At 57.7% G+C, this 25773-nt stretch overlaps 1 protein-coding gene across 1 annotated transcript in view; it reads left to right on the forward strand.

Annotated features, from left to right (window-relative positions):
* Window positions 1–25773, forward strand: part of CELSR1 (cadherin EGF LAG seven-pass G-type receptor 1) — a 133735-nt gene that overhangs the window by 57766 nt on the left and 50196 nt on the right. Inside the window, exons 3-5 of the mRNA XM_031463458.2 lie at window positions 10000–10222; window positions 15527–15642; window positions 16035–16123. Coding sequence (XP_031319318.2) covers window positions 10000–10222; window positions 15527–15642; window positions 16035–16123 — 428 coding nt within the window. The remainder of the gene's footprint in view (window positions 1–9999; window positions 10223–15526; window positions 15643–16034; window positions 16124–25773) is intronic.

Consider the following 25773-nt stretch of genomic DNA (forward strand, 5'->3'; position numbering starts at 1 on the left):
CCAGGTGCACTGTGCCCCCGGCAGCCCGCGTGCAGGTGTCGGGCCCTCTGCGGGGCCCCCACCGGCTTTGGCAGCCAGGACTTGGGTGTCCACGTGCACGTGTTCACGTGGTGCCCCTGGTCCTCAGCCTCTGCCCCCCGGGCACCACGAAGGGCTAGGGGACAGAGGGTGCTTTCTCTTCAGGGGCCCCAGGTCCGCTGAGGCCCGGGAGACACTGAGAGGGGCCGGGGCGCCGCTCTCCGGGGACCGTCCCCAGGAAGTGGTTGCTGCTGAGTCTGCCCGGTTTCTGTGGTGTGCTTGGGGTTCGCAGTGGTTTCCCGTCACAGGAGACCGCAGACTGGGAGTCACGCTGTCACAGTTTCGGAGGCCAGAGTCCTGAGATCAAGGTGTTGGCCTGGTCACGCTTCCTCTGGAGGCTCGGGGGGACCTGGGGAGTCTCCCAGCCGTGGTGGCCTTGGGCCCCCTGGGCTCATGACCGCGTCGTCTCTGCCCCCGTCCTCGAGTGGTTTCTAAACTCCAGCCGCCGCTCTTTCGTAAGGATTCACTCGGTTGCGGAGGGCCCGCCCGGATGATGAGGATTGTCTCTGGTCTCAGGCTCCTTCATGCAGGCACACCGGTCGCCGTGGGAGGCGGCAGTCCCAGGCTCCGGGAATTAGAGGCGGATGTGTCTTTTAGGGACCGTCATTTAGCTGACTAAATGGTTAGTTTTTTTCTGTCCCCCACCCCCATAATAGGCAGGAAGGGAGGGTGGGTGGGAAAAGCACCCCTTTTCTGAAAAGAGGGGCCCCCATGTGTGGCCCTGGGCTGGACTGGGCTGGGCCGGGCCGTATGCCTGCATCAGGAGTTTAGAAAGCACACTGATTATTCAGGTTAGCCGGGTTTCAACCCCTCAGGTGTGTGGGTGACTCTGGTCTTAACAGCCAGGAGCCCTGGATAAGCAGGAATAGGGTTTTTTTTTGCTGCTGGAATGCATTTTAAATTTATATTTAAAAAATGGGTGTGTCCGGTGTTCTGGGAATTTGCTTCAATGGCAGTAATGAAGTCACCCTGAAGGCCCAGCCCAGGACAAGCCTGCGGGGGTCTGGGCTTCCGGCTTCCCTTCCCCTGGTGGGGGGGTTGGAGGGGCAGGTGTCTGGCCTCTCAGAGGCCTTTGGTGGCAGCCTTAACCCCTTGAGGAGGAGGCTTAACCCCTTGTGGAGGGGGCGAGGGGTGGGCAGACGAGGCCTCGTCTCAAGAAGCCAGTTAACGGCAGGGGATCAGAGTCACAGCCCCACCTGCCAGGTGCACAGCTCAGGGCTTCAGGGGACTAGCTCATCGCCCCTGGACCCCAGCCTCCTCGGGCTGTGGGGTTGGTGGGAGGGGATGCTGAGGCCCTGCAGATGGAAGGGCGGATGGACCGATTTTCTCAGTGTTTAATCTTTGCAGAGACCCATCCTTTGTCTCATCTCACGCTCCTTCTGCCACTGAAACGAGTCTCACTGGTGGATGGCAGCCACTGGAGATTCTAGTTTTTCAAGTTCAAAGCCCTGAGCTATTTCTTAGGACCAGAAGGCAGTTAGTTGTCTCTTTGTTTATTGAGAAACTGAAGTCGTCAAACCTCTACATGCCCTTCCCTTCCTGGGGCCCATCCCTGCCCTCTTCCAGGGCTGGGGGCTTGGCCCGCTGGTCCCCAGCTCCTGTCTCTCTCGTCCTGGTCCTGGAGCAGCCTCGGGACCATCTGGAGCTCCTCTGGGCAGGAACCGGGTTCCCCCGCCCTGCCCATCCTCTCCCAGACTTGCTGCAATTGTCACACACACCACACATATACCACATACAACACACGTATACCACATGCACTTATCGCACACCATGCACACACACATCACACACACGCACTGCAACACCACACGTATACCACGGGCACACATCACACACACACACACACACATGCATGCACACGCAGGCTCTTCCCTTCCCCGGGCCACACCCTGCTCCCCCGCCAGTCCTGCACTCAGTGAGGCCGGGGTGCTTGCTGCCCCTTCCTCGTTCACAGCCGTGACCAGGGGCATGCCCGTCACCCTCATCCGGCCCCAGCCCGTGGAGTCTCGGTACTTCCTGCGCCTCTGCTGGGGCCTCTTCTGGGCTGAGCGGTCCCCACCCTCCTCTCCACGTGCTGCACTGACGCTCCTTGACAGCGCAGCTCAGGGTCTCCCCCACCCAGGCACTGTTTTTTCCCTCCATTTCCCTTATCTTTAAGGAATCTCTCTTTTTTTTCAAACAAACAAAAAATGATATTCTTGTACCTTATGCTGGGCCTCAGTGTCCTCATCTGCAGGATGGGGGCGTGTTGGGTCTCCCACACCCAGGGCTCTGAGGGTTCGGGCAGCGAGGGGCCCTGCGGGCCTCACCCCATCCTCCAGGTCCTGTGCTCTCAGCACAGCTGCCCTGTAGACAAGCCCTGTGTAAGCCTTGGAGGCTGCGGGGCTTTTCTGGGGGACTTACCCCCAACCAAGGTCTGTGGCTCCGGCCCTGCGGGCTGGGGCCCCTGGGCAGGCAGTGTCCCCTCACTCCCACCCCCAGCCTGCGTGGGTCAGGCATGCAGTGGTGGGGGCATGGGTGAGGCCGTGGGGCTGACGGGGCCTCGGCTCCTGGGAGCTCCTGTTTCACAGTTAAGAATGACTTTTCGGGGCATGGGGGCCTTTCCTGGTTTCCCACGCGGGGCTCTGCGTTTGCAGCTAGTGACCAGGAGGCTGGGCCCCGGGCCCTCGTCCGCAGGGGTTGTGGTGCTTCATGCATTATGGAGCGAGGCTATTGGCTTGCTCGGGTGAACCTGATCTTCGGTGTAGGGATGAGACCGGCAGTCGTGATGGGGGGTGCACAGTAGGACAGGGGTGGGGATTGTCTCCGGGTTTAGGATGACTCAGAGGAAGCATCTGACTCCAAGCAGGATGCTTGGACGTAAGGAGAAGCCCAAATGTATTTTGAATGCAAACCCCTCAAAAGGGAAAGATCAAAGTCAATCTTGATGGTGAGCACATCTGAGAACATTTATTTCATTAAAATGGTCTTTCTTGTAAGAACTGTATACAAAATTAAAACTATACAAAGGAGTGAAATAATGCCACTTGCAGCAACATGGGTGGACCTAGAGGTGGCCATACTACGTGTAAATCAGACATGGAAAGACAAATATCCTACGATACCACTTACATGTGGAATCTAAAAAAAGGACACAGAGGAACTTATTTACAAAACAGAAACAGAATCACAGGCATAGAAAACAAACATACGGTTACCAGGGGGGAAGGGGGTGGGGAGGGGTAAATTAGGAATTTAGGATTTGCGGAAACTACCTTATGTAAAATAGATAAAGAACGAAGTCCTACTGTGTGGCACTGAACAGCACATGCATGTGTGTAACTGGACCACGATGCCGTACGCGGAAATGAACACAACATTGTAAATCGACTGTACTGCAGTTTAAAAAGTTAGATGTAGGGCTCACTAAATTTGATCCAAATTATTTATGTAAGTAAAGTGATTTTAAGAATTAAAATCCATCATCTCACATCTCTACGCCGAGTTCAGTGACGCCAAGTTGGCCGTGATGCGGTCTGTCCACCACGGAAGCGGCCCAGCGCCACGTACTGGGGCTCTCCCACGATGCTTGGCTGTCATGGCCTGTCAGCACGCTGGGTGTAGAAGGTACAGTTGAGGAAAACGTAAGTGGATTACTGTGCAGTTTAAACAAATTCGCTAGAGTGTTGGCCGTGAAAAGCATCCTGCGAAGGTGCCACAGGGGCCTGAACGAAGGTCCCGGAACCCGGAGATGAGAACATTTCCAGGGCGACGCAAGTCACCCGAAACCTGCATGCTCCGAGTTCTCACTGCCTTTTATTTTATTTTTTTTAAAAAGGTGTGTTTAACTGTAGAATTAATTCTTCATTCATTGCATCAACATATTTCCAGCACTGTTTGAATCAAACATACGAATTATGTAGGTTTTATGATTTTGCACCAGCATTAATCATTGGCTTGGAATTGGGGAAATCCTGGCATTTTATGACTTCATCTCACAAGCATTTGTCGAGTACCTGCTGCATGCCGGGCCTGCGTCAGACACCCTCTGTGTGCTGGATATTCTTAGACTCGGCCCCCAGTCAGACCCCGCCCCAGAGCCTGGGGAGACCGATGTGCAGGAACGGGGGTGTCACCCTGGAGTTGGGACGAGCGTTCTCTCAAGAGGGGAGATTCTGGGCCCATCGGAGTTTGTCACGGGCACCCTGGACCTGGTCAGGTGGGTGGGTAAAGCCTCCTGAGGGGGTGGGGAGGTGCCCGAGATGGGATCACACCCAGGCACAGGGAAGCCACCTGCAGAGGCCAGGAGAGAGGACGCCAGGCCTAGAGAAAGATGGTCACCACTGGGTCATTGTTGTTAGCGGTGATTTGCATGAGTCTGTACCTACCGGGTAGGTGGCCTGGTGAATCCCCCAGCCATCCTGCAACCAGGGAGACCATGTGGCCGGTGTGTGAGGTGTGGTGCAGACGAGCTGGCATGTGGCTGAGGGCCAGGTCCTGCGGCAGATGGGGTCTTCACATAGCAGCGGGGTTGGTCCTAAGCCGCACGTGGCCAGGTCAGCATTCTGGAAAGCTCTCCCGGGTGTTTTGTGGAGAACAAGAAGATTTGCAAGTGAGCAGCTGATGTGGCTCCAGGAGCCCAAGAGGAGAAGGTGGCTGTGGTTGTGCCGATTTAGGGGGTGGTGTAGACTGGGGTGCAGATGGCGGTGGAGGCTAGTGACTTGGACTCTGGCAGGTGGCATTGATGGGGACGAGGGAGAAGGGGAGGGGTGGCTCCTGGGCTCTTGGCCCGCCTCCCTGGACAGCTGTGGGACCCTCCCCCACGGGAGGGCCCAGAGAGCAGGCTTGGCGAGGGAGGGACAGGTTTGAGGCCTGGGATTTTGGAGGAGATAACCAGGGGGGATGTGTTTGGACCGTTGGGTGTGGGGCCCAGGGAAGCAGGCCTGAGGCATGGCTGTAGAGGTGGGGAGCTGGCCCAGGCCTGACCCTGGAGCCCTACCCCTCACTGGTCAGGCAGAAAAGGCCGGGGAAGAGTGTCCCCCGAAGGCAGAGAAACCAGACCTGGTGAGTCACTAGGAAGCCGGGGGAGTTGGCCCCGCAGGGTCAGAGCTGCTTCATCCTGGGGCACTGTGTTTGCAGAGGCCAAAATTTACAATGTTAACATTTTAGGACAAACATGTCTGTGGATGACTGAGACATTGTGCTGTACACCAGAAAACTGACATAACATTGTAAACTGATTATACTTCAATTAAAAACAATTTTTAGGACAAATACAGAGGGCCTCTCCTGTGTTTGAGTAGTGTCCCCTCCAAATTCCTGTCCAGAACCTCAGAATGTCCAGAACCTTTGGAAATAGGGTCTTTCCGGATGTAATTAGTTAAGGCTCTCGAGATGAGATCAGATTTAGGTCTGACTTAGGTCCACCCCAAATCCAGCGGTTGGTGTCCTTGTAAGAGAAAGGAGAGGGAGACAGACCCAGGGAGGAGGCTCGCCTGACGACAGAGGCAGGGACAACAGCCGCAGCCCAGGCAGGGCGCCCCAGGAGCTGGAAGAGGCAGGAGGGCCCTCGCTGGAGCCTGCAGGGTGCACGGCCCTGCGACCCCTTGATTCTGGACCTCGGGCCTCCAGGGCTGTGAGAGTACCCTCTCGGTCGTTTGAAGCCACCAGGTTTGTCGTACCCGTCACAGCAGCCCCAGGACACAAGTCCAACTACTTGCTGGAAATGGAAAAAAAAAAAAACGTTCACAGTTAAGGCCAACACCGATTTCATGGAGGTAGCTGTGTTTGCAGCTGACCTCAAACTGCATGATGGTTTGAGCAGAGGGACAGAAGGGCCCGGGCACCGTCAGGCCCTTTCCACTGGGTAGCGGTGTGTTAAGGCAGCTGGCTGACCTGCAGCGTGGCTCTGGCAGCTCAGTCCCCCTCTGCCGCCCTCCTGCGCACGGGGGCGGCCTGAGGAACCAGGCTTCCCTGCGGCCACTGGGAACCGCCTTTGGGCAGAAGTATTGTCGGCAAAGCCAAATTCAGACCTCCGGGAACTGAAAGCAGCGCTCTCTCTCGGGGTGCGGGGCCTTCCTCTGTCTGGGCCGAGGTAGCAGGTGGCCCTCTAGAGGACATCGTGGAGCCCTTAGGTCGAGGTGGAGGGGGTCCAGATGTCCACACAACGGGAAGGCAGAGCTCGGGAGTGGCTGTGGCCACGGCGGGGGCCCCGGCTTCGCTTTCGGCCCGGTGGACGTTGACCACCTGGCCGACCCAGATTGGCAGGGTTCTGGAACCCTGGGGGTGGAGCGCTGCGGGAAGGGCCGGGCCAGACCTCCCTCTGTTTGCCGTCACGGTTTGGGGAGCACGGCCCGCCCTGTCCTCTCATGGTGGCTTTATTGTTTCAGAATGCGCTCTGCTTGGCCCCCGACCTGCCAAGTTGGGACTTGGAAAGCAAACACTCCCAGATGTCACATGTGTTTTCCAAGTAGAGATGAGAGAATTTGAAGTGTATGAAGAACAAATACACCTGAAGCTAAGCGTTTTAAAATCAGCACACAGAATTTAAGAAGGCTGCAGGCTGCCCACCTGGAGAAGGGCCAGGAGCACAGCTTAGCGTGAGAGTGTGTGAGGGGGTGAGCATGGGTGAGTGTGTATGTTTGAGGGTGTGTGTGTGAACACACAGAAGGGGGTGAGTGTATCAGCAGTGTGACTGGATGTGTGGGGGCACAGATGTGTGTCCATGCGTGTGTGTGAGGTTATGTGTGCCTGCCTGTGTGTTAGTGCGCACCGCCTGCCTGGCGGGGTGGCGGAGCTCAGCGTCCTGTGGCCGGCGGGGCACCCTGGGAACCCAGGAGCGGGCCCAGGAGATGGGACGGTTTCCATCGATGGTGGAGCGGAGAGGAGGGTCCGCGGGGGTCCGCGGGCAGCTGTCCTTTCCCCACTTCTGAGCAGGGTGTGAGGCCTCTGCTCACAGGTCTGCAGGGGCAGCCCGCCCGGGGAGAACAGGTGGCCGGCCTGGCTGGGCCTTCTGGCCTCTGCCTCTGGGTCCTGCCTGGTGGGGGCGTGGAGCACAGAGAGCCCACCCAAGCCTGCCTGGCCCTGGGGGTGGGCTCACGCTGGGTCATGGGCCTGGTGCCCCGCATGGGGATGAATTTCAACAGGAGGTCAGCGACTGCATGTCTCCCCCCACCTCCCCTGGGCTTGAGGGACGCAGACCAGGTCCCCTTTGCTCAGCAGGCTGTGCGCTCTCGGGTGCCACAGCCTGGGAGTGAAGATTCTCGGTGATACTGGAGGAAGCAGAGGGGACTCAGATTTTTCAGGAGCCTTGCTTGTTTCTGATGATTGTTATGCTAATTATGGATCAGTTTCACTTGTACCTTAAAAACAAGCTCATTGGAAGCGTTCCCTTGGATGAGTGAAAGGGTTTTCTTACACCCATCAACTGTTTCACTCTCTGAAACCCACGGGGTCTGAGGCCCGGAGATCTGCCTTCTCAAGGAGCCACGCCTGGGCGGGGTCCTAGCGCAGGGGCACGCGGGGCTGCCCAGAGGAGGGGCTGGGCTCCGGTGCGGTGGCAGCAGGGTCTCGGCTGCCCCAGGCCTCAGCCCTGGAGATGACGCGCAGAGAGGGCTGCGCTGGCCGAAGAGCCCGGTCTCTGCATCTCCATACTGACCCGTCGCCGGCCGTGGGCTGCCCCAGCAAGGGTGTGTAGCTTTGGGTGCGGGATTTCTGGGGGGGGTGTGAATGCAGAGCGTCAGCTGTGAGCCGTCGTCACCCAGCACCCCAGAGCCTGGGTCCTGGGGGGTCGTGCTCCACAGCTCCCACTGACAGCAGCATCCAAGTTTTCTTTTTAAAAACTGATGTTAAATTTTTATATCACTGTTCAGTTTGCTCAAATTCCCAATTGTCTCATACATGCAGGCTGTGGTCTGAATCATGTCCCCCAGATTCATAGGCGACAGCCCTAACCCCCAGTGGATCTGTGTCTGGAGATGGGGCCCAGAGGGAAGTAATTCAGACAAACGATGAGTGTGGGCCCTGCTCCAAGAGGATTAGTGTCCTCGTGAGAAGAGACAGCGGAGATCTCTGTCTCTCTGTGCACATACTCCGAGGAAGCGCTGTGGGGGGCCGCGGTGAGGCAGCCGCCCGCAAGCCGAGGAGAGCCCTCCGCCGGCCCGGCTGTGCTGGCACCTGGCCTGAACTCCGCGGGACACACTTCTGTTGTTTCAACCCCCAGCTCGTGGTACTTTGTTATGGCAGCTTGAGCAGACCAAGGCAGCAGTGACGTATCCACATGGGTCCATGTTGAAAAGGCACCAAAGGGCATCCGGTGAAGCCCGTCTGGGGATCCCAGTGACTTCTGGGTTTGGGGACGACGCTGCCATTTGAAGGCACACCTCGCCGTGCACCGAGGGTCCTGGTGCTAGATGTCTCCGGAGCTCTGAGTTTCCTATCTCTTCATACCAACCTTTTAATAACCCGAGAGCACTAGCCTCGCAACGGAGAAATTGTTAAGTACGACCCTGTGCAGACATAACATTTTTATGTGACTGCAAATGCATAAATAAGTCAAAAGTTAAACTGGAGCCAGGAGGGCGTTATCCCAGAAATGGCAGAGAACAGTTAATTCCTTAATTTACGGGGAGCGTGTATAACACACAGAGGACAAGACCAACCATCTGATAGAAAAAGTGATCAGGCCGTTCAGAGAGAGGAAGCGGCCGTTGCCAATAAAACTCAAACAGGTGTCGGGCCTCATCAGAAATGAACGCAAATAAAACACCTTTGAGATTCATTTGTCAGGAGTGCGCATAATTGTACTGATCACGCTTCCTGTCAGCGAGGACGGGCGAGTCTCTTCATCCTTCTGGGGAGGGCGGTTTGGAAACAGCTATCAAAATGCAAAGCTGTGTGTGCCTTGGATTCATTGCTGGTAGGAATTTTCTCGAGAGAGGTATTCTTAAAGCCCGCCAAGGATGTATACCAGAAACTTATCTGCAGTAAAGCGAGCTGCAAGCAGCGGACACGTCCATCAGTGAGGGAACAGGAAGCCCCTGGGGTCCTCTCAAGGAGTACTGTGCAGCCGTGGGAAGAGGAGGAAGAGCTCCCAGGGCTGACAGGGAGGGTCTCCGAGGTGCAGCACTGAGCCGACGTGCCGGACGGCACGGGCAGGGCATCCAGTTCTCTTGGTTTTTTTCTGCAAGAAACAGCTGAAGACATTTTTAATGCCACACTGTTTGTGGGGTGATTTTTTTTTAGGATGTGAATGTAATACCTTTATTTTTAAAAGCATTCATTTGAAAATCAGTAACAGTGGGGTCTGAGGACTTTCTGGTTGTTAGAGGCTCCTGTCGGTCTGTGGGCCTGTGAGGGCTCAGAGATGTCCACCCCGTGGCAGGGGCACAGAAGGCCCTGGGCCTGAGCAGGGCTGGCCCCAGCCCGAGGCGCCCAGCGCCTCGCTGGCGTGGATGTGGGCGTGGGGAGGGGCACGGGGCCCTCTCATCCTCAGTTTTTCTAGGTAATTCTTTCGAAAGAGAGCCGGGCTCAGCCAGTGGGTGTTCAGAACAGAGTTGGATGCTGAGAAGTGTTCACTGATGCACCGTCCTCTGCCCCTTGAGTAGGGGGACTGCTGGGCAGGCCCAGGACAGGGACAGGGTTGGAGTGACTCAGTCACCTGATGCGTTAGGCTGAGGACCCCCTGGGGGCGATTACTGGGACCCCGCTGCCCGGCCAGCCTCAGATGCCCACCAGGCACTGGGTGCCCTTGTTCTGGCGGGAACAGCACGCGTCTGGTTGCAGCCGACTCCGGCGTGGTTCCCAGAGACCCCACGTGCTCCCGAGTTTGGGTTGAGCTGCTGGTTCTGCGGTGGTGTTGGTGGCCTCGGCGTGGGTGTGCCCCTCCCCCGCTACCCCATCCCGGGGCCGCTGTGTGAACCCCGCCCCGCTCTCGTCCCCCAGGCGAGCACTGTGAGGTGAACGTGCGCTCCGGCCGCTGCGCCCACGGCGTGTGCAAGAACGGGGGCACCTGCGTGAACCTGCTCATTGGCGGCTTCCACTGCGTGTGCCCCCCCGGCGAGTTCGAGAGGCCGTACTGCGAGGTGACCACCAGGAGCTTCCCGCCACAGTCCTTCGTCACCTTCCGCGGCCTGAGACAACGCTTTCACTTCACCGTCGCCCTCGCGTGAGTGGTCCCCACACACCCCGTCCCTCCAGGTAACAGCAAAGCCCGTCCGCTGGGCCGTCCGGGAGCTGAGTAGCCCTGGCCAGAGCCGGCTGCAGGACCGGCTACTTAATTTTAGGGCCCCATGCTAATTGAGGATGGGGCCCTCGTTCAAAAGTTAAGAATTTCCAGTTGGCAATAGCAGAGCATTAAGCCAGACATGGGGCTCTGTTTGCCCACGTGGGGCGCACGCCCATAAAGCCACTGGGCTGTTCTGGTCCTGCTTACCTGCCAGCGTGGAGGGCAAGGGACCAGCAGGCCTGGGGATCAGCCTCAGTGTAGCCTTCTGCCGTACCACCTGTTAGCTGGGTACCACGGGCGGCTGTCGGAGCCCTTTAGCCTGGGTCCTTCGTCCATCGCCTGAGGATGCAGGCGGACTGCGCCTCAGCCATTCTTCTATTTTTGCATCTTTTTCTCCAGGAGAATCTAGATTTAATTCAACTTTTAAAAACTTATCATTTCCATTGTAAAGATTTCTATCAAGTTTAACTTCGGAGAATAGGGTGTTTTTATGTTTGATCATTGTGTAGGGGGCCCATTAGGGGAGCACAGTCTCCGGTGGGAAGGCTGCGTTCTGCATCCCCCAGAACCCAGAGGCTCCCTCAAGAGGCCCTTGGAGAACAGGGCTCCTCAGGGCCGGGTGGAGCAGGCCCCTCCCCTGGGAGGCCCGCCCCTGAGCAGGTGAGGGGTGCAGTCCAGTCGACAGGCCCCGGGCGGTGCTGGCGTGAGCATGCCCGGGCAGCCCCCTGCCCTCTCTCCCGCTCATCTCAGTCAGGTCCTGGTCCCTCCACCTCCGGTCTCCCGTGTCTGGCTACTTCTCTTCTTCCCGGGCCACTGTCCTCTCCCCTGGGTGACACCTGGTACTGACAGCAGTGGTGCCATCTGCTCTCAGCCTGAGTCAGGTGGTTCCCTGTCAACCGTCCTGCCAGGCCTGCCGGCCATCTGGGGTGAAACCCAAACTTCTTAATAGGGCACATGGGGACTCCCTGTGTCCTGACCCCTGGTGACCCCCGGTTCTGGCACCTTGTGCCCTGTGATCTGGCCACCCTCACCTCTTGATTCTCTGGACCTGCCCCGCCTCTCGAAGGCCATTTCCTTGCCCCCTGCTGCCGGTCTGCCTGACTCCTGCTCCTGCTTCCTTGAGGAAGCCCCGCTGACCCAGGCTGGGCGACGCCGGCCTTCCAGCTCCGGCTGGATGGTCTGGTCACAGCCTGAGTGTCTGCTGCCTGCAGCCTCTGACAGCCCTGCTTGCAGGATCAGGCTGCCGTCCACCTCGACTGCCCCGAAAGGGTCCTGATGAGGGCACTCGGGTAGCATGGGCGTTTTGTGCATCGTGGCTCGGATCTCACCCGAGCCCTGTCCCCGACGCTAGCGCGTGGGTTGGGGTGGGAACGCATGCCAGATTTCCTGGTCCTCGGTTTTGTCCTGGCCGTCAGGTCATTTGATTGTGATAAAGTCTCCAAAGCAGATGCGTGTCCTTTTGAACCTTTCAGTGACTGCATGGGGTCCGTGGCCGGGGTTTCCGGGCTTCGGGCCCCAGGGCTTCTGAGCGCGTGCTGAGGCCCAGCTCTGTCCGTCCCTGTCCACCTGCTGGTCTGAAGCTCCTCGGGGGCTTTTCATCCTGTGTCCCAACACCCAGGCTCCCAGAGGTCAGCGAGCTGGTTGTTCCTTGCAGACAAGACACGAGTGCCCACTGCTCCCTGCCTGTGGCCCCGTGACATCGGCCAGCGGCCTCCTGTGCTCCCAGAGGAGGGTTCTTTGGCCTGGTGGGGGGTGGGAGGGGTTAAGTTGCCGAGGGCGGCCATCCCGGGCATTGCGAGCCGCGTGGAGTGTCAGCTGCCCCGCCCACCTGGCCCTGCTCCAGCCGCCCGGTAAACTCTTGGGCTCAGACATCTGCACTGGCTGCAGATAATGTCCTCTCAGAGGACGCTCTGTTTAGGGAGACTGGTCCCCTGTGAAACACCTTCTGGGCTCTGCCCAGCTCATCACAGACCTCAGCGTGTGCCACACTACAGCAACATTCGGGCTTTGTGCTGGGCCTTGCTCACCTGTCAGGCTTGTTTCCTTCTCACAAGGACCCTGGGAGCTGGGTACCACTGTCATCCCCTTCCTGCAAGTGAGGAGCCTATGGCAGAAGGGCTGAGAAGCCTGCCCAAGGCGGCAAGGCTGGTCAGTGGGACCCACAGGGTTTGCCAGTAGCCCGTGCTCTTAATGTCACCTCCTCCCCCCGCCCCCATAAGCCTCCTGGCCCAGGGCTTGCTTGTCCTGATCTGCAGGCATTTCCCAGGTTCTGTCCTCTTCCTGAATTTCCCTTGGAGACCAGCTTTGATAAAGTAGCAAGGGGGGCTGTGATCCCTGGAGCCCGTGTGTGTGCTGGGGGCCCTGCTCCTGGCTCTGAAATACAGTTTGTAGTGTTGTGTCAATTTCTGGTGTACAGCGTAGTGTTTCAGTCATACACAGACATACATCTGTTCGTTTTCATGTTTTTCATTATAGGTTACTACAAGATATTGTGCAGTAGAAGCTTGTTGCTTATTTTGTGTACAGTTAGTATCTGCAATCTGCTCCTGATCTTCGAGCGTTGCCCCCTTTCCCGGGAACTAGCAAGACAGGAGGTGAGGGACGTGGCTCCAGTCGGCCCCCTGGACCCAGCTGCAAGGCGGCAGTGTTACGATTCCAAAACCAGTTTTGAGGTTTGGGCCACTTGGAGCCCCACCGTTCTGAAGTTATTGTCCACATTTTGGTACCCAGTTTCCAGCTCCACCGTGTTCTGTAAAACAGCTAACGAGGGACCCTCTCCAGGCCAGTCGTGGGGGCTCACGGGGGTTGGCACTTGCTGTCACCCTCCCGTTCACAAGCAAGCCCCTGCCTGCTTGGAATGTTAGGTCCGCGCCCTGCGCCCACAGGCCCTGTGCTCAGAAAGCCACCGCGTGGGCACAGCCTCCAAACTGAGGGCTCCTCTGTGGGACCTTGGCCACTCTGTCCCACATGGCTTCTGTGGGTGCCTGCCCCCCAAGTCAAAGGCGCCCTGCATCTTCAGGCAAGCACGTCGCTGGCATGTGGTTTTGGTGTCTAGGTGGCCATGGCCCCCTGGGCGTGGTCGGCACCCTCTGTCACGTGCGGCACAGTGAGTGGCCTGCAGGAGGCTGACCTCAAAGGTGACCAGAAGTCCTGGTGCCACAGGCGGGCAGGCCCACGACACGGGGCCGGCAGACGTGCCGGAAACCAACACAGGGTGTCTGTCGGCTCCAGACTCAGGAAAAAAACGAAAGAGTAGTCTTGTCTAAGTAAATGTCCACACAACGTGGTGTCTGTGTCCTCACTTCTGGTATTTCAGACGGTCACATTTGACAGCAGTTTGTGGGCGACTTCCGGTTCGCCTGACGACGGCTGAAACGTCAGGGCCGGCGCCAAACCGGGAGGGTTTTGCTCCAACAGCCAAGTCTTAAAAAGCCCCCCTAGAACTTGGGCAGAAGAGCAGTCACACGCTGGGGCTGTGGTGGCTTTGGAGCAGGGCCCAGGAGGAGCGGGCCCCCGCCTCCTGAGGGGCGCCCCGTGGGAAAGGGGGGCTGGGGCACCGGCCCGGGGCTTTTGTTTCAGGCGGTTTCTTTCCAAGCTGCTTCTCTTCTTTCTGGTTTCTGTTTGCCAAGGGTCCGGGCTCCCGGCCCCGCGCTCCCGCAGCCTCTCCTCCCCCGCCTCCCCGCCCCCGTCCTTTGTTCGCTCCTTCCCGGGCCCCCTTGCCAGGCCTCGGTTTCTATTTCTGGCCTTTCCTCTTTTCCCTTGCGAGGTTCGGGCCCTCCCCATGGCCCTGGGTCCCTTCTTTAGCTCTCGGTCCCCAGCAGTGGGGGTTTCTGCCAGAGGACCATTCAGCCCTGACCCCCTGGACCAGCTCCCACCTCGGTCCAAAGGGAAACTCACAAGAGCGAGACCCACCAAAGGGAAGCAGGTGTGCCCCGGAGTCTCGGGAAGCAAGTGTGTATCCCAGCCTTACCTCTGCTTCCTCCTTCCACCTGCTCATTCCACACCCAGAGCATCCACTCTGCCGTGCAGGTGTGTTCTCTGCCACCTTCTAAACAGGGGGTGTCGAGTCTGGACGGGAACTGTCAGTTTTAAGTAACTAACTCAGGGAGAAGGCTGAGGTCAGGCGCCCGAGGCTCTTTCTGACAGGCTCCTGCTGCACGAAAACGGATAAACCAACCTGGAATCAAAGGAAAGAATTTCCCCCACTTAATCTCCGACGAGGGAGACATCCAACTCACCCAGGAAATGGTCCCCAGTTCACTCGGGAGGTTTGCCCGGTTCTCTGTAACCTGGGCGTCGAGGAGGCGTCGAGGCGACTTGGTGTGTCCGGGACCCTTGGGTCTGATGGACCCCGGGGGTGGGAGAAGGGTTTCTGAGGCTGTTTACCTCTTGTCGCAGGAAGTGGTCTGAATGGTTAAAGCTTGACGAGTCTGCTCGTTTTCACGCATCCGGCGGTGCGTGTGTGCGTGCGGGCGTCCATCCGCTGACTCGGCACTTGTCTGGACCAGATCTTGTTTTGGTCTCCAGAATGCAGTGATGAATGAGAATGCTAGTCCCTCCCCTTGCAGGATCGCGCGTTCTTGTAAACAAATAAACAAGCGTGTACTTTCAGAAATGAAATGAGGGGTTGATGGGGTGGGGGCACCATTTAGATAAAATGAGCTGGGGAAAGCACAGTTGGTGTGGCGTACAGGAGAGCTGCAGAGCCAGGGAAGATTGTTCCCCACGTGGGGAAACAACAGGTGCAAAGGCCCGGGGGCAGGGAAGAGTGTAGCACTGGGGAGCAAAAGGACTCAGTGTGGCCGGAGTGTGGTGGTGGAGACAAGGGACTTGGCCCTGAGGGGTCATCAGCACCCACATCCCTGTGTCCTGGGGCACATCCGCAGAAGGGGCACTGCATGTGTTTTTGGTCCAAACATTTCCCGATGGTATAGTGGCCGTGTCATCTGTCTAGAACATTGTGCAGATGGAACCTTTTCACCTTATACAGGTCGTGGTCACCAAATTCCCCCCTAGAACCTGGTTTGTTCCTTCCAGAGAAGACCATCGTTGATCAGATTTTATGGGCTGTCAACCCCTCATATGAAAAGAGCCCTGGGGACCAGAGTCTTCGCTGAGTGTGGCCCCTGCCCTCGCCCACCCCGGCCAGGCTAACTGCTCTGGGCGGCCTCTGGTTTCTGCTGCCTGCAGACCTTCCACCCTGGGGTCATCCGCTGTGTGATGTGCTTCTGCTTGGCCCCGCAGGTTTGCCACCCAGGAGAGGAATGCCCTGCTGCTCTACAATGGCCGCTTCAACGAGAAGCACGACTTTATCGCCTTGGAGATCGTGGACGAGCAGGTGCAGCTCACCTTCTCGGCAGGTAAAGCCTCCTGCACCGGAAAGAGTGGCCCTCAGAGCACGTCACGGGCACCTTGTCGGTTAAAACCACCCCACCCCATGCGGCGCCTTCGAGCCTGCTCACCCGCTGATCCCTGGATCCATGTCTGGGAATCATCCTGTGGGAGAGATCCCGAATGCACAGAGATGTTCACTGCGGCGTTGTTTACAATGCTGGAAACACAGCTCAGATTTCCAAAAATTGAGGGATCGTTGAAGTATGCTGCTGCCTCTGTAGATGACCAACATTTGCAAAGCCATGAAAAATGTTTCTGGGTTGTTGGCAAGAACGTTTGTCCAGACTGTCAGAAGGACTTCTAGCCTTAGGGGTCCGCTCACCTGTCTTTTCTCTCTGGACCTCCCCCTGCCCCACAGGTGAGACCACGACGACGGTGTCCCCGCAGGTTCCCGGGGGCGTGAGCGACGGGCGGTGGCACTCCGTGCAGGTGCAGTATTACAACAAGGTAGGGCGGGCGCCACCCCAACTCCTCCAGCCTAGGGGGGCGGTGGGGGGAGCCTGGCAGCTTTTCTGTCTTAAGACATTTATACTCTGAAATTTAAATAAATACGCTGGTTGAAAAAGGTATTTAGGAAACGAGCATTTGTTGAGGGTCTGTAAATAAGCCCGAGGCCTGCGATGGGGCGGGCGCTCCCCCAGGGAGCGCTGGGCGGGGAGACAGGGACCCCGGAGACCACCCTACGCTGAGAAGGAGGCAGAAAGGGTTTATTCATTACAGCTGCCTCGGCCAAGTCATTACTGGAGGCTAAAATTCCAGGCCATTCAAACCCAATTCCAAAGCCAAACTCCTCTCCTTCGCTCTCACCTGGATGAAACCGGAGAGTCAGGAGGCTCTCCAAGGAAATGCTGGGACGGCCTGGGGGTTTTAGGGGTGTCCTTTTATTTTGCTGTTTATTGGCTTGTAAGGAAACTCCTTGGTGGTTTTTGCATCAAAATGCCCCGTTTCCCACTGCTGTGGTTTTAGCAAACCACTCACCTTCCTGGGAAGCTCCCGGGTGCCTCCCCCTTGCTGAACTTGGCCACAGACCCCATCCCCGCCCCCCCGAGGCCACAGGGCCCAGCCTGGGCTTGGCTGGCAGGTAAGGGGTCCTCCCTCAGTGAGAAATGCGCCCACGGAGGAAGAGTGCTTTGTGTCTTTCACGTCTGCTGCCTTTCAGGGTGTTGACACAGCAGTGGGTAGCGAGGGCCTCCTGCCCTTGGGCCTGAGGTCTCTGTCATCCAGGCCCCTCCCCTCCCTCTCCTTCCCCTGGTCTGTCACCACCCAGCCCTCTGCCTCCTTTACGTCTGGCCTGCCCTGGACGGCTCATTTCCCAGTCACCCTAAATAGGCCACAAGCAGCGATCACCCTGCATGATGACCATGGTTTTTGTCCCCAGCCTGTGGGTGAGAGCTTCCCCCCCATCGTCTAGGACAGAAGCCAGGCAGGTTCTGAGTCGGGGGTGGAACTCTGCGCCATATTTGTGATGAGGGCAAAGGAAGGTTCTGGTGGGGTCAGGGTGCAGATCTGAAGCGACATGGGGCCCGGCGCTCTTCTCGGGACTTGGAGGACCAAGCAGAGGATGTTCACGGGTGCCTGGGATGGGGCCTGGGTGGCGCAGCCCCCCGGCAGCCCTGCCGCCCTTGCTCCTGTTGCCCTCCTGGGGCGTGATCTCAGCAGCACTTGGCTGCTTGATGCGGGGGGTGCAGTGGGGGCTGGAGGGAGACAGTGCGCCTCCAGGGACACGCTTGCAACTTCCCGGCTGTCCTGTCGCAAACCCCAGAGTCTTCTGCTGACACGATGCTCCTGTGGCTGTTTGGGACGATTATTAGCCAGTGAGAGGTGCGCCCACCACCTGCTGGCCACCTGGGAGCAGCCTCGCGTGGCTGCTGTGTGAGGCTGCAGTGTGGTCGCACCCTCAGAGCCTCCCCTCCCGCTGACTTCTGGGGCCTCGAGGGCGGATGGGCACGGCATGGGGTTTTCCTCCGAGCGTCTTAGCCCACAGGACACGTTTTCCCCCGTAGATACCCGTGGGCCTCTCCCACCTGACTCAGCTGCTCTGGAGAACAGAGGTGCCCCTGGGCCTCCCCCAAGTGAGTTCTTCTGCCCCCTACAACCTGCATTCTAGGTCAGATCATTTCTGCCCCTTCTCTCCCCTGGGGACGGTCTCCCCTGAAAGCGTTCTCTCACGACGGAGCAGGCGGCGAGGGACAGCAGCTGTCTCCTGGGCACAGGAGGGAAGGCTGGGACCCAGCGTCCTGCAGGGTCAGGAGCCCCCAGGCCAGATCCGCGCTCTGTGCACCTCTGTGTCCCCATGGCCCCGGGCACCGTCCCTCTAAGCTCAGGGTCTGTTGTATCTGAGATCAATCAAGGCCTCGAACCTGCTCCAGCCAGCGGGCAGGACAGCGCGCAGGCCCCGGATTTCTCTGTTCACATTGCTGGGCGGCTTTCCCGAGTCTGAGCAGGGCCGACGAGGACGCAAGCTGTCTGCAGAGCTGGCCCCTCTTGGTCCAAGGATGGGGACAGGGGTCAGTGGTTTTCTGGCTCAGACACATTCGGGCTTTTGTTGGGACATTGCACACGCTCTTGAGTAGGAAGAAGGAAAAGTGAGGGTCAGCATGGACGCTCTTGCCCGCCTGCTGCTCTGGGGCAGGGACGCTGTGCCCTGAAGTCTGGCCTTCTCACACCTCTGAGCTCTCAGCCTCAGGTCCCCTCCTGGGGTCGGTGGGCCCCGGTGGTAAGTGCTTCCTGGGGGCTGAGTGCCTGCCAGGATGCAAGCCAGTCGGGATGGGCCGGGGGCGCCCATGCTCCGTGTCAGGGAATCAAAGGCCGTGCCCGGGTGCGTTTTCCTTCCTGCTCGAGTGGGAGACGCATCTCCCAGGGCCGGCTGAAGACGCTTGGCTTCGGGGCTGAATCAGCCTTGGCTGCCCCGCCAGGGCACCTGCGCATAGCGTGTTTCAGAGTCACCCGCCGATGGCTGAAGCAACAGCTTGTCACGGAACAGTCACAGCTCGGCCGGCCCTGCCCAGGTCCTGGGGCAGCCTCCTTGACCACCGCTCTGCACACTGGGAGTCTCTCAAGGCCCTGCCTGCTCACAGAGACCCTCCAGGGAGCACTGAGGAGTGAGCCCGCCACTGCAGGGCCCTGGGACGGCCCTGGGGGAAGGAGGGGCCCACGGGAGAGGACGAGCACCCCTGCCCCCCACCGCTCCGCTCCAGGCAGCACCTGAGCCAGACCCTCCGCGCGGGATTAGGCCTTCCTCTCCTGCCAGCTCAGCTGCTTCCTCTCTTGCCCGAGGCTGTCTGATGGAGGAAACCAAGCAGTTTGCACAGCTCTCCTGAGGCCTCCGTGTGTGTCACACAATGGGAAGGGCTCACGGGGATTATGGACATCTGTCTCCTGGGAGCTTTGTGTCCCTGGCCCCCTTGTCCAGACACAGAGTTGTTCTCCCTGCGCCGGGGGCTGGGCAGGGCTCAGCCGGTAGGTAGCGAGCACGTTTGGAGGGGCGGGAGGGCCGCGGGGCCCAAGTCAGGATGCAGCCGGAGGCTGGTGGGGAGGGCGGCTCTGCCGGCAGTCTGCGAGGGGCCAGTCACTCGGCAGGCGTCTGTTTTGTCATCCGTGTCGTGGCTGGTCCTTAAGTGGGTCCTGCGTGCGAGACGTCTGGGGCCCCTTGGACCCTCCCCAAGTCTGCCAGGGCCCGGAACCCTGTGTGGGCTGTTTCACCAGTCAAGCACCCTCTCCCCACCAGGAGACAGGTGGAAACCTCACCGGGATGGTCCCGGGGGGCTTATCACCAAAGAGGGGAAGGGCTTGGGACGTCCATGCTGGTCAGTGTAGGACCAGGGGCTGCAGAGGAGCTATGACAGCACTCGGGCCCAGGGGAACCAGGGGAGAGGGCAGAATGGAACTCAGACAGAAGGGGTCTTGGAGAGAAGCCACCTGTGCAGACAAGTGACCATCTGCAGAGCCCTCCCGCTGCTTCTCACCCTCCCTCCGCTCTCCTCTTGGGCTCCCACAGGCCCCAGCCAGCCAGAGACCAGAGGACAGCACCTCTTGGGAGGGTCCCTGTGGGTTGACCCTGCAGGCAGAGAGGCAGGCAAAGTCAGGTCCCTGTTTCTTCCTGCTTGGTGACATTTTAAGTGGGACGGTCTGGTGGCTTCACTTACCTTCAGGGAAGCTGGGGCGCCTGCCGGAGCTGGGCGTTGGCCTGGGGAGGTATGTTAAAGGTGGACCCTTTGCATGGACACCTTGCACTGTGTGAAGCACGGATGGGACACGGAGCCCCTCCGCCTGCGCCCACCTGTGGACTTTCGGGGCAGATTTAGAGGGTTTGTGGTCATCAGTTCGTCGCGGTTCGTCGCAGGTGTGCTTTTTCCCCCCAAGACTGTTGTGCAAGACAGTCTTGCACATTTCCACCCCCAACTTGCGAAAGAGTGACTGCTCCTGACAGACGGGTCTGTGTAGATCATTCCGAAATGAGTTCTTCCCGCTGGGAACTCGGGCTGGTCTTGGTGGAAGTAGACGGAACGAAAGAAGAAAGATAAGAGCAGAATCCAGTGACACTGAAAACAGGAAACAGAGAGACTCAATAAAACAAAGAGCTCTGGAAAGATCAATTAACACTGGCAGACTTCTAGCAAGACTGACCGAAAAACAAAACCAAAACCCCCCAAATCAAAAAACCAGAGAAGACGCAGACTACCGGTATGAGGAATAAATTCTCAAGTCCTCAGAAAACACAAGCTGCCACCACTCAACCAGTACAAAATAAACAACTTGAATAACTGTGTTACTGTTAAGAAAAATTGAATTTGTATTTTAAAAACTCCCCAAAGTGAAATCTCCAGGCGCAGATGGTTTTACTGGAGAATCCTACCAAATGTTTAAAGAATTACAGCAACTCTATACCGACTCTTTTGGGAACAGAAGAGGCAGGAACACTTCCCAGTTGACTTTATGGAGTTGTATTGCCCTAATGCCAAAACCAGATGAAGACAGCACCCAGAAAGAAGGCTCTAGGCCAGCATCCCTCATGAATGTAGATACAGCTCATGTCCACACGACCCCTGTTCACAAAGGTTCCCAGCAGCTTTCCCCCTAATGTTCCCAAGCTGGAAACCTCCCAGAAGCCCCCTGCGGGCGATGGCGCAGCAGACTGGACACACCCTCCCCACGGAACTCGGAAGACTATTCAGTAACGAGAAGACATGAACTACTGACGTCTGTACGAAATAAAGCCAGCCTCACGAGCTTGTGTCGTGTGCGGGTCCTCTTGTGTAAGGTTGTACGGGGACAGGACTGGAGAACAGATGAGTGGTCCCCTGGGATTGGGGGTGTGTGTGGCTGTGAGCGGGCAGCAGGTGCCTGCCGTCCAAGGGGTGATGGAACATTCCGTACCCTGACTGTATCAGGTCCACATCTGGGCTGTCGTGTTATGCCACCACTCTGCAGGATGTTTGCTACTGGTGGGAACTGGGTAAAGGACACACCGGATCTGTTATTTTTCACAATTGCCTGTGCATCTAAAATTAACTCAAAAAACTTAATTAAAAGAACTTCAAAAGAAGGGGAGGGTAGAGCTCAGTGGTGGAGTGCGTGCCTCACATGGGTTCAGTCCTCGGTACCTCTATTTAAACAAAATAAGTAAATTAAAAAAAAAAGAACTTTGGAAGATACACAGATATGTGCTGGCATGCGCAATTTTCTTTTTCTGAAGGACACCCTCCTCCCCTGAAAACAAATCCGTCAACAGCGTGTATCAGATACCTTTGCTGGGTCGTGATCCATCCAAAGTGCGGTGTCTTAAAACCTCAGAGAGTTATCATTCCTTGTGAGTGGGTGACAGGAGGCATCACTACAGCTCTTTTTACAGACAGTCTGCTGCACGGTGGGTACCTTCGGGAATAAGGCTGACGAGAAAGGAGGTAGCTTTTTTGTTCATTTTATACCTTTGTGCAAAGTTTTAGGTGTCTCACCTTTTTTTTTACTTGAAGTAGAGTTGACTTACAGTGTTGTCTTAAGTTTCTGGCATGCAGCTAGTGATTCAGTTATCCATACATACGTATATTCCTTTTCATTATAGGCTAGTACAGGATATTGAATGTAGTCCCTGTGCTGCACAGTAGGACCTTGTTGTTTATCTGTTTTATATACAGTAGTTAGTATCTGCTCATCCCAAACTCCCAGTTTATCCCTCCCCACCTCCTTTCCCTCCTGGTGACCATAAGTTTGTTTTCTCTGTGAGTCCATTTCTGTTTTGTAAATAAGTTCATTTGTGTCCTTTTTTCCAGATTCCATATATGAGTGATACACGGTATTTTTCTTCCTCTCTCTGACTTACTTCACTTAGAATGATGATCTCCAGGTCCATCCATGTTGCTGCAAATGGCATTATGTTTTTCTTTTTTATCACTGAGTAGTATTCCATTGTATACACACCACAACTTCTTTATCCAGTCATCTGTCGATGGACACTTAGGTTGCTTCCGTGTCTTGGCTGTTGCATATAGTGCTGCTGTGAACACTGGGGTGCAGGTGTCTTTTCAAGTTAGAGTTTCCGCTGGGTTTTGTTAAAAGAATACAGCAGGGGTCATCTGGGTGATGGGATTATAAACCATTTTTGTTTTGATTTTTAAAGATGTACAAGATAAGGAAGCCAAGCTTTTTTAAAGCATTGGTCAGCGTTTGCCAAGAACACTGAACTTTCTGGTGGAGACAGCCAGGCAGGCTCGATGCCGCCCCCCGTCCACTCTGGGGTCTCAGCCTTGCTTCTCCTGCTGACCGGAGCGGCAGAGTGGACACCTGTTGGAGACGAGTCCCTGGGTCCCCGCGCCGCACTCATTTCCTACCGGGTGGGCTCACCACTCAGGTCTCCAGTCTGGGGTGCGAGGCATTTGGTTTCTCTCCAGCTGAGGTTCCTGCTCATTCAGCCAGTTTCTCGGGACGGGAATGGCCTCTGCTGGGTCTGACCCCGTGGGCAGTCGGTCCACATCCAACATCATAGTCGACAGCGTTCAGTTTAGCCGTCCGTCTGAGAGTGACGTCCGCCTCCCTTGGAACCGAGCCAGGCTGAGGAGGGCCTGCTGAGTGTCCTCTGTGGAGCCGGGCAGGGGTCCCCCAAAGGTGGGTCACTGCCTGCTGGCAGCCCAGGGAGCTGGGACAACCGCCTGCTTCCTTTGCACACACGGCCTCATCAGACGGCAGAGTCACCTGCTGTGGAAACAATCCGTCCCCGGGACGCAGCCCCACCCTATGTCCTGTGTGCCGTGCCTGTCATGGAAAGTCGCCTGCGGGCCCAGGCGCCACTGGCTTCACGGCAACTCTGTCTGGTGGCAGAAGAGGGTCGAGGCGCGTGGGAGGCCTGGCGGTCTAAAGGGAGAAGCTGAGCGTCTGGGGGTCTCTCTGCCGCTGTCCAGACTCTGGGGACAGAAAGGAGCCTTTTGGGGTCCCAGTAGGAGCAGCTGGGGCTTTGCAGGAGTGTGTGTGCACGTGTGTCCGCACAACGAGGGAGTGCTTGACTGTGTAAGTGTGCGTGTTTCTTGAAAGTCTTTGTCCATCTGTCTGAGGAGGCTTTCTGAAAAGATGACCTGTGACCCGCGAACCCTCGACGCCCAGAGTGACTTTGTCACTGCCCAAAGCGTTCTGTCCTCTCTGTCCTGGGACTGTGTGGGCTGAGCCCAGAGAGTCCGTCTCTGCGGCCCAGGAGCCCCTCCGAGGCGCCGGACCCCGTGCCACGCAGAGGACCCAAAGGGACGGCTGCTCAGGGTGCCCACCCCGTCTCTGGTCCAGCCAGGAGCAGCCGTAGGTCAGACTCGTAGCCCCCACGTGCACAGGAGCAGGGGCTTCTCATGGGATGCCGGGGGGGGGGTCCCCCAGCTTGTGTTGAGCGGCTTCTTGTCCACAGAGCCCCCAAGAGAAGGAATGTGTTACCCCAGCTTTCCAAGAGGGTGCTCTTTAAACGTTAAGACCCCCAGTTTTGAGCCGTTCATTTGTCGTTGGAGAAGAAACCTCCTGCAGGCAAATCTGCACGAAGCCCCCAGTTCCCAGTGAACCTGGGGGGGCTGCCCGGTCCGGGGGGCTGCGGACGGGGGCCTGGCCCCGATGGCCGGGCCCTGTGGGGACAGCAGCTGGGAGGCTCCCGGCTCCCTCACGCGGACCCAGGAGCCTTTGTCTGGTGAGGGCTGGGCCCAGTGAGGGGCTGGCGCCGTGGCCCACAGGTCTTTTTCAGAACAAAAGTCAGCCCCGCGGAGGCCACCGGGGCCGCCGGGAGATGCTTATTTGCACACAGCGCCAAGCGCACAAGCGCCCCTCCATCCACCTCCTCCTCGCAGCCCGAGGGGCTGCCATTTCTGAGCAGGAAATCACGCAGCTCCTCTGACCTGTGGCCAGAGCTGTCAGGAGCTAGACTGACCGTCTTGCCTGAGAAGCAGAAGGCTTGGCTATGATTTTTTTTTAAGGTGACCAGCTGGTTCTGACTCTTGTTAAAAGTCTTTTCTTTTTAATGCTCCCAAAATAAAGACCTCTGGGAGGTCCGGGAGGGCCGCGGCCTGCCTGGAGGGCAGGAGGGGCTGCACACCTGCGTGTTACAGGCAGGGAGGCTGAGACTCAGAGCATCTCCACTAGAACCTCCTGTTACCTGCCTACAGGTGTGCGCGCCCCTCCCAGGCCCGAGCCGGGCCTCCAGGAGGCCGCCCCCTTGTCTGGTGTCCGTGTTCCTGCAAAGTCCCGTCAGGGGCTCCTCGGGAATTGGTTTGCATCTTGGAAGCACGTGTGTCTGGATGTTTCCTCCTCTTGACACGATCTGCCGGTTTGCTTCCGAGAAACACCAGTCCTGCTTCTGAGGGGGTCTCGTCGCCTCTGTGCCAGGACAGGCGGGGTCCTGCCCGCCCACATTTCTGGGTGTGGCTGTCACCTGGGGGGCTGCTTTCAGCAAGCCCACCCGTCGGGTCTGGGCCTCCTAGTACATGTTCAATGCTACATTTTGACTCTGTGGCATTCCTGAAGTCCAGCCATCTGTGAATTCTTTGATAGCAAGACAGTTAATCATTTCTGACACAGGGTGGGAATCCATTTCTTTCCCAGGACTTGCCCCTCCTGGTGTCCGGTTTCCAGGTGCCCCCCTCCGCGCCCCCTCCCGCGTCCAGCATTTGAAATCGAACTCCCATCAGCCTTCCCGACGAGGAATTGTCCGCAGCGGGTTAAAGGCTGCAGAAACGTGAGCGCTTCGTAAGAACCGAAGGCCTTTGTGCTCTCAGACACCCCCCTACCGCACCTCGGGCTGCTCGGAGCCTCTAAATGGAAACACCAGGGTGGGGCCTGTGCGGGGAGAAGACAGAAGCCAAAGGGAAACAGAAAGGGACGGACCCCGAGTGATGACTTGATGGACTCCCCAGGAACTCACATCTGCACAGATTCGCAAACTTGTTGCTTCCCGTCCCCCCGAAGCACACGCGGGCCTTTGGGACTTTCCTCAGGTGGCGGCTGTCCTCGCTGGCCCCGATTCCACCTGCCCCATAGCGGCCTGTGCACACTTAGGGTTGCAGACGGCACCACCAGCAGGCCCTGCCAGCTGGTTTGTGTCTTCAGTTCACGTATCTCGTGCCGGCTTTCTCGGCCCCTGGGTGTCTGGGCCTGGCCACTACAGGGCAGGGCTCGGGGTCAGTGGGGACAGGGGTCCTCGGCCAGGACGGCTGCCCCACCAGACACAGCCGAGCCCCAGGAGGGATGGTGCAGGGACTCCGACCTTCGCCCTGCCTGTGCCTGGCACCCCACTTATCCAAGAATTGACCGATACCGTCCACTGCCGCGTGGCCCCTGTATTCCCAGGCTGCCTTTTTCTTTCGTGCAAATGTGTGGCAATGTCATCTCAGAAACATGAAGGAGCAGTTTTGTCTCGGTCTTTATGCTTCGTTCCGCACCCCCGGGGCCAGCACAGCCAGAGCTCTTCCTCAGGGCGCTGGATAAAGCGCCAGCATCAATTTCCCTCTGGCGCATATGAGAGGTGGACCTGCGGACGGAGCCAGGCCCTGCCTCCGCCTCCTGATTCTCCAGGTTCCCTTCCGTCCTGGCCTTCCAGCCATGATTGTCTTTCCTGGATGAAAACTGATGAGCTGAGCCCA

Source organism: Camelus dromedarius, chromosome 11 (genome assembly GCF_036321535.1).
Source record: "Camelus dromedarius isolate mCamDro1 chromosome 11, mCamDro1.pat, whole genome shotgun sequence".
NCBI classification, from domain to species: Eukaryota; Metazoa; Chordata; class Mammalia; order Artiodactyla; family Camelidae; genus Camelus; species Camelus dromedarius.